Source organism: Mus pahari, chromosome 6 (assembly GCF_900095145.1).
Source record: "Mus pahari chromosome 6, PAHARI_EIJ_v1.1, whole genome shotgun sequence".
NCBI classification, from domain to species: domain Eukaryota; kingdom Metazoa; phylum Chordata; class Mammalia; order Rodentia; family Muridae; genus Mus; species Mus pahari.
The window spans coordinates 85,788,325-85,797,253 of NC_034595.1; the positions used below are offsets into that span (position 1 = coordinate 85,788,325).

Consider the following 8,929-nt stretch of genomic DNA (forward strand, 5'->3'; position numbering starts at 1 on the left):
AGACAGGGTTTCTCTGTGTAGCCCTGGCTGTCCTGGAACTCACTCTGTAGACCAGGCTGGCCTCAAACTCAGAAATCCTCCTGTCTCTGCCTCCCAAGTGCTAGGATTAAAGGCATGTGTCACCACTGCCCAGCAAGATATTTTTAAAAAGGGAAAATTAGTACTACTTCCACCTTATCTATCACTCTTGGCTGAATGTCCATTTGAGAAACCATGTTAGAAATGGTTCTATTTGAGGCAGAGGCAGGTGGATTTATGAGTTTGAGGCCAGCCTGGTCTACAGAGTGAGTTCCGGGACAGCCAGGGCTACACAGAGAAAAACAAAACAAAACAAAACAAAAAGAAATGGTTCTATTTAAGAATCACTGTACCATGTATATGAAACTTTCAAACAGAACCCACACCTTGTTCTGCAAGAAGACCATATCACGTGACCACACCAGCATATAATTTGGTCTTAACTTCTTTAATTATAATGCCATGGTGAAGATGTATTTTATTAATAAGTATTTTTTAAAATTTGTAACAACATATTCACATTTTAAAAAATTAAACATAATGAGTTAGGGCCTGGTAAGATGGCTCAACAGTTAAAAGCATTCTTATAAAGGACCTGAGTTCAGTTCCCAGCACCACAAGGTGGCTCAGAACAACCAGCAACTGCAGTTCCAGGGCTCCAGACTACCAATGTGGTCCACATACAAACATACAGGAAAAAGTTCCATACCCATAAAATAAAAATACATGAAAAACATGTACCTTATTTAGAAGCCAATGGCTCTCAGAGAACAAAATATGGCACACACATTCTGTATTTTATGGCTAAACAATGGCACAAGGAAGAATATCAGTAAAACTAAACATCTAAAATCTCAGTAAAATTCTTTTACTGAGCCAAAATGTGACTGGCCTCTTAGGCCTACAGCTTCAGAGTAGAGACATACCTTCCTCGGCCTCCTTCTCCTGCTTCTGCAGCATCTGCTGCTCTGGAGGGAGGGCCTGCTGAAGAAGCTGCATGTAAAACTCGTTCTCCTTCTGAACTTCCTTCTGCTTCCTTAACCGCATTTTGTAGCTCACATAACTTTTGAAGCCAAAGCCCAAAGTCACCACAGGGTACCCAATACTAGAAGGAAGACAGTCCAGCCAATAATTGCAAACTTAAAACAACATGTGTAGTAAGCACATAGGCAGGCTGAGATGGAAAATTAGAAAATCAATTCTAGTTGATGATAAATTTGTGCATACAGAACAAGGCCTGTGGACAGGACTGCTGGACCACAGGAGAGCACTGTCCAGTGCACTGCACGACTCCTTAGCTCTAGAGTCACCAGGTTTACTGATAGATACAGCAACTAAGGTTTTGAGGAAACATGGGCCTTATGCATTAAAATTTAGGCATCTTTATGTTTTTAAGAATTAAAGGTATCTGGACATAACAGAGCCATTGCTCACAAGAACTCACAAAGACTATGGCTGGACAACATCAAGCCAAAGTCCCAGCACAGATCAGGGAAGGGCTCATGAAGTCCCACCTCTAGCTATTGAAAATATCCATGTTCCACTAAATGGCCCTATACCCATGTACATACTGGAAGCATTAAGTGGATTCACTGGAATTTTAAATAAGAATACATGTGGGCTGGAGAGATGGCTCAGCGGTTAAGAGCACTGACTCTTCTTCCAGAGGTCCTGAGTTCAATTCCCAGCAACCACATGGTGGCTCACAACCATCTATGAGATCTGATGTCCTCTTCTGGTCTGCAGGCATAACGTTATATACATAATAAATATATAAATCTTCTTCCAGGTTAAAACAGGTCCTTACAACTCTAAGACAGAAGGGAAAAATATCACCAGCTAATTAGACTGCCTAATGCTTTTCCAAAGCTTCTACAAATACTGTCAAACCCATATTAAGGCTTATAAATGCTAAAATGTATGATTTTTGATTAGTGTAAATGTGGTTTCACTACAGACTTAAAGTGACAAGGTTCATTTAACTCATTTGTAAAAACTAAAAATACTAGAAATATAATGGCTGTTTATTTGGAAATTTGTACTTTTCACAACTATGTAAACAGAATTCAAGCTTATTTTTTAATTATTTTTAGTTAAGATTAAATGAAATATACCTCAATATTCACTTATATTTCATAAGAAGACATGTTCCTTTTCGAAGTGTCAGTAGTCTTGTTACTTCTGTAAAAGACTATAGAAGCTTTAAAAAAAAAATGGCCATAGCGGGCTGGAGAGATGGCTCTGTGGTTAAGAGCACTGACTGCTCTTCCAAAGGTCCTAAGTTCAATTCCCAGCAACCATATTGTGGCTCACAAACATCTGTAATGGGATTTGATGCCTTCTTCTGGTGTGTCTGGAAACAGCTACAACGTACTTATATAAATAAAATCTTTAAAAAAAAAAATGGTCATAGCTCATTTAGATTTCTTTGAATCATCATCAAAATCATTTGCCAGCTACTTACTAAGTTAAACACCTGACACACTGCACTCAGGAGAAAGTTAGAAGGCACATAGACAATGGCAGGCTCAGCCACACAGCTGTTGGGATAGAGCTGGGACTCCACTGTCTGGTAAGGCTTGTTCAGCTGAATTTATCCGTCTACACGGAAATGTAGACTAGAAATAAAGTAATACTTACCAGTGAGCAGCAAATGGTCGACAAAGGTCTACATGAAAGTTTTTCAGATCCTTAAATCTAATTGCTGCTTCAATATAAACAAAGAGTATCCAGAGGGACACTGTAGGCAGACACACTCCCCTTTCTGTAGGAGACAACAAAGACAACCATCAATGATACAGTAGCTGACAACAGACACGTTGTCTGGGAGATTCAGTCAAGATAGCAACTCTCATTAAGACTTTCAACTAAACTAAAAAGCTATCTGCTCTGAACTCACAGATTCTCTATGACAAACAAACCAACACACTCAGTAATAAAAACAAAAGGTAAACAACTATCAGGAAACATGCATAATATATGTCAAACAAAAGATTCATAATCTTGACTAAGAGCTCCTAAAGCTCAATTAAAAAAAAAAAAATGACGAAGGTTGGGTATGGCACTGCATGCCAGTCCCACCACTGGAAAGACTGAGGCGGGGGATGGCTTGAATTCAGACTTTTGAGGGCAGCCTGGGCAAATAATAAGATCCTGATTCAATATGCAAATAAAACCAATCAAAATTACAGAGGGTGTAGCCCAGTGGCAGAGCACATGCTTAGCGCGTATAAAGCCATGGGTTCAATTCCAACATCCCTATCACAAACAAGAAAGGGAAAAAAACTAAAGAAAGCACTGTGTGGGTTGGTACACTCCTTTAATCCCAGCACTCGGGAGACAGAAGCAAGTAGATGGGGGTTTGTTTTTAGTTCGGTCTGGTGTGCAGTTCTAAGCCATCCAGGACCACAAAATTAGAACCTGTCTCAAAAAAAAAAAAAAAAAAGGAAAAAGGAAAAAAAAAGATAAAAAGGGCAAATGAAGAAAAATTACAAGTCATAAATAAAAATGCTCAACTTAAGGGAACTACAACCAAAAACCGAATCAATCAGATCCCCAATTTAATTCATTATTTAAAAAAAAAAAAAAATTAATGCTGGGCAGTGGTAGGCCACACCTTTAATCCAGCACTGGAGAGGCAGAGGCAGTCACTGAGGCCAGTCTGGTCTACAGAGCTCAAGACAGCCAGGGCTACAGAGGGAGATGCTGTCTGGAAAAAAAAAATTAAGACAGATAATAAATAGTGTAGGGATGGCATGGATAAAGTTTTACTCTCCAACTAGACAACAGCATACTTTGTGGCAACTCTTTTGGGACACGGCCTGGCAGTGTGAGTAACTTTAAGTACTTATACTTTTAACCCAGAGATCTCATGTCTAGATCTTACCCTGAAGAAATAGTAAGAAACAATACTCACTGTAAAACTACTTATAATAGCAAAGATTAACTTTATCATAACTTTAATTATGATAAAGCTATACAATAAAATGTAGAAAGTTTTCTAAAGAATGAAGATCTGGCCAGATGTGGTGGAACATGCTTTTGCTCCCAGCACTTGGGTAGCAAAGGCAGGCAGGTCTCAGAGTCCCAGGCCAGCCAGGATCTATACTGTTTTTCTGACAGTAAGAAGACTTAAACCTTCTTTTCCAAAAGCAGATGCTCATTGAGCATGAAAATACCAGGAAGGTGAAAGCAACTTGCAACAGAATAAATAAAATAACAGAAAAAATAAAATCTACAAGTTGCATCAGTCAGTGTTAGGAAGACAGTGGAGGATTTGGGAACATGAATGACACATTCAGAGAGACAGTGTAGTCAGCTTCTGAGGAAAAGCTCAGCGCCTTGACGCCTAGCCCTGCGCTAAGGTGTGAGGGCGGCTGCACCTCCAGTGCCTTACAGATCAAACATACCCAGAATAGGTATGTTCACAATTACGAATTTTCAAAATAATTTCAAATTTTGTATTTCCAGGTGGGGTGGTGGCACATATCTATAATCCAAGCACTAGGGAGGTAGAGGCAGACCTATCTGACTTCAAGGCTAGACTGCTTCTACACAGAAAGTTCTAGGACAGCTGGATGCGCATATGAAACCTCTCAAAACAATGATCTTTTAAATATGTCCTACTTGGTACATTAATCTATTAGGTTAAATATAAAAATATTACTGAAAAACAGAAAAAATTAAACAATACATGTTATTCCTCCATCTATGAAATGAATAACCATGCTAGAAGCTTGCTTTTTTTTTTTTCTTTTTTGCTAGAAGCTTTTTAAGTAAGTGTGGAACGGTATAAGAGATAGTATCTTAAGAACTCCCTGGCTTTAACATCATGGGGAAAGATTTATTTTTTTCTTTTTCTTTTTCTTTTTTTTTTTTTTTAAACAAATTGATATCTTTTTTTTTTTTTCTGGCCCAAAGATTTATTTATTATTATATGCAAGTTCACTGTCACTGTCTTCAGATACACCAAAAGAGGGTGTCAGATCTCATTACGGATGGTTGTAAGCCACCATGTGGTTGCTGGGATTTGAACTCAGACCTTCAAAGAGCAGTCAGTGCTCCAGCGCTGGGGAAAGGTTTATAAAAGTTGGGTGTGTTGGTATAAACCTACAATCCCAGCACTTGGGAAGCAAGAGGAGAAAGAGTTCAGTTCAAGTCCACCTTACAAATAATAAGGTTGCAGGCTAGAGAGGTGGCTCAGTAGTTAAGAGCACTGGCTGTTAGAAGCACTTCCAAAGGTCCTGAGTTCAATTCCCAGCAACCACATGGGATACAGTATCCTCTTCTGGCATGTCTAAGGACAGTGACAGTGTAGCTACATAAATAAAATAAATACATTTTTTAAAGAAAAGTGCAAGGAGGATATGATTGTGTGTGTGTGTGTGTGTGGTGTGTGTGTGTGTGACTCAATGTAGAGAGCTACATCCTCCTACATAGCCAACGTGAGAGGAGATGGCAGGAGTCCATACAGCTGCACATTTCCAATTGTATGAAGGGCCACTGTGTCTGAGATGCTGGGAGATTTTTTTTTTTTTTTTTGGTTTGATTTTTGTTAAATTATTGGGTTCACTTGAATGACTCTAGCTAGCATTCCTTTCAGTAATAAAATGTGGTAAACAGTCTTGTGTGGCACATGAATGTCTTCAAGGACTCCTAAACAGAAACCACTCTAACCCCCTTTTAAACTGGCATCTTTACAATAGAGACTGCCAACCAGAATACCTAAAACTTAAGCTTTTCATTCAAATAAAAAAGAGAAGGAAATCCACGTGTGCAAGCAAGAGCACGGCAAGATGAGGCACACCTGTACTCCCAGGACGCAGAAGGCAAAGGCAGAAGCATCACGCTGAGTTCCACATTGGCCAGGCCTACACAGTGTGTTCCAGGACAACCAGGATTACCTAGTCAGACCCTGCCTCAAATAACCAACCCTACAACCAAAGAACAAACAAAACCCCACAAATCAACAAACCACAACCACAAGCCAAGAACATATTAAGATGTACCGGGGAAAGAAACCTTAAAATACCAATCTAAATAATTCATTAACTTGAATCTAAAATTCCTAACCAAGAAGTCATTAAGACTCACCTGTGTGCCATACGTACTGGACCCATACATATGTGCTAGCAGCGAAAAAAAGCCATTGTATGGGAATGAAGAGGAGACATATGATATTTGAAGTGAATGCTACACAAACAAAAAATACTGAGAAGGCCTAAAGACAGAAAAAAAAGCAAATTAAAAGCCACATTTCAGAATTTGTTAATTTCAAATATGCTATTAAAAGCTTTGTTGAACAAAATTGCTGAATACAAAGCAATTTAACAAGAGGAAATTTTAAACACTCAGAATAGACCAGGGGGAAGCAGTGGTTATAAGCTTGCTTGAGCAGCACATATACTAAAAAGCAGTAGCTAACTCAACATTAAAGAGTGCTCTTGTTCATGGTTCTTAAGCCAAGGACATGAACTGGGCCGAAACTGAGGTTGGACCACAGTGAACTCTTTGGGATTCTATAGGCAGGTTTTACCTGAATGAACAAGAACTTTAACACTGAAAAGCTTCCTGTTTCCTCATAAACCATTCCTAAAGAGCTTCATTCTTAAAGCTTGCTGGAATGCAGATGAACCAAAATATTGGCAAGAAATATGCTGGTGGTAATATTAATAATGCTGCCTTCCTCTGGACACCACTATTCATTACCAATAAGACATAAGCTTGAAGCCATCTTTTGGAAGCATGGATTTGCTCTGACCAAAGCGCCAGGCCTGGACTGGAGAGTTAGTTGTAGGGTGTAGCTATGGAACACAATAGAAATAACAAGTAAGTCAAAAGAATAAGCTCAGGCTATGCCCAGGCTCTAACTGGGTAACTTAAAACCTGTGGTCTAGAGACTCCTGAAGTAGCCCTGAGATCCTTCCAAACAGAGAGCTCTAAAAACCAGAGCCACCCTTTTATTGTTTGGGTAAATAGTTATTTTCAGTGAATTAATAAGTACGTTTTACTTCTTGTTTTATTTTCTCTTTTGTTTTTTCAATTGTTATTTGTTTGATTGATTTTTTTATTGAGCACAGGTCTCTGCAGCCCTGGCTGGCCTGGCACTCACTCTGTGGACCAGGCTGGCTGGAACTCACAGAGAACCTTCTAATTCTGCTTCCTGGGTACTGGGACTAAAGGTGTGCCTCACCACCCCTGGTTTATTTTGTAACCTACATTAACAGAAGCTCTTTGGAGTTCTCAAGAATTTTTAATTACTTAAAAGGAGTCTTGAGACCAATGAGAATCACTGTTCTGATTCAATTGACAACTTAGTTCCAGAGCACTCCAGGTGAGACCAGGCAACACCGAGTCCTCCGCTGCTGCTTCCTTCTTGTAATCCTTTGCCCAAGCCTTTCTCTCCACTCAGGTGAGAGAGGACAAAACAGAACCATTCATCAGTGGGCTTAATCTACAGACCCAATTAACTCATGCCAAGACAGGCATTTTCCACTGCTAACAGCTAGCTTATTCCTAATAAAATATACTTAAAACAGGCCACTTTAGATACTCTCTTAATTAGAAGGGTAACTACATCCCTCACAGTTAGAGAACATGCAATAGAAACATACCAGTCCCTGGTATCTGAAGGAATCATAGACGCTTCTGATGAAAAGCCAAAATGGCCACAGGTACTCAAACCGGAACTCCAGGACAAAGTCGGCGAGGAGGACAAGTGCCCACACTACCAGGAATTTCAGGTATAAAAATGTACTGCAAAATACAAACACAAGGGATTCAGGTCATACATGAAGAATCCGAAATAGGAATGCACTGCTTCTGTTTAAAATAGGTAAAAATAACTTCATTTACCATAAGCCCAACAAGAGAAAGCTCAGGGAGCTACCTCTGGCCACCTGGATTGTAAAAAGGCTCTGCCATTCGGAGCCTCACAATTGTCAAGACAAGATGACAACCAAACGTGCTCAGTTCCTTTTAAGATGGAAGAAAGACACTTGAATCTCACCACTTTTTTAAAGATGTGCTAAGTGTCTGACTTTAAAATACTGCAACCCTCTCAGAATGACAGCCTTCAAGCTGTTCCTCCTTAGAAGAAAACGTCATGGCTGAAGTGTGCTACTTCCTTGCACTCCACACCTGCTTAAGAGTTGCAAATCCTTGCTACACACCTCTGCATGCTTCAAGGATCTGTGCTTTTCTCTTCCTTTGCTTCTCCATACAGCAGTCACGTGCACTGACCAAACAAAACTGACTTCCCAAAAATTTGCCAAAGATAACTCATGTGGCAGACACCAGTCACTCCCATAGACTGAGGGCACAAAAATCTTCGAAAGGAAAAGTCTTCAAACATCCAAGACTTGAGATGTAAATATGCCTCTGAGTTCCCTCCTATTCATGTTCAAGAGACATGTACTTTGAAAGCCAGTTAGAATGCATATATAACAACTGTACTGAGCTTAATAAGACAGTTTTTAAAAAAGGGCTGGCAAGATGGCTCAGCAGGTAAGAACATAGACTACTCTTCCGAAGGTCCCGAGTTCAAATCCCAGAAACCAAATGGTGGCTCACAACCACCTGTAATGAGATCTGACGCCCTCTTCTGGTGTGTCTGAAAGTCAGCTACAGTGTACTTATGTACACTTTGGGCCAGAGCAGTCAGGGTCTGAGTTAACTGGAGAGGGGGGGCTGACCAAAGCGAGCAGAGGTCATACATATAAATAAATAAATAAATAAATAAATGTTTTTTAAAAAAAATCTTTCATATAATCTGGAACTCCATTACCCAGTCATCAGTCACATGAAGAGTTTACCTACTAATAAACCTCTATTTCTACATTCCTAATTCCAATTCCAGAGCAGGGCAAATTTAGCTATTAAAAAAACATTTTGGGCTGGTGAGATGGCTCAG

The 8,929-nt window shown here is 39.6% G+C and overlaps 1 protein-coding gene across 1 annotated transcript in view; it reads right to left on the reverse strand.

Annotated features, from left to right (window-relative positions):
- Positions 1-8,929, reverse strand: part of Maco1 (macoilin 1) — a 53,563-nt gene that overhangs the window by 28,586 nt on the left and 16,048 nt on the right. Inside the window, exons 2-5 of the mRNA XM_021200293.2 lie at positions 7,632-7,773; positions 6,112-6,238; positions 2,659-2,782; positions 945-1,123 (exon numbers count right to left, since the gene is read on the reverse strand). Coding sequence (XP_021055952.1) covers positions 945-1,123; positions 2,659-2,782; positions 6,112-6,238; positions 7,632-7,773 — 572 coding nt within the window. The remainder of the gene's footprint in view (positions 1-944; positions 1,124-2,658; positions 2,783-6,111; positions 6,239-7,631; positions 7,774-8,929) is intronic.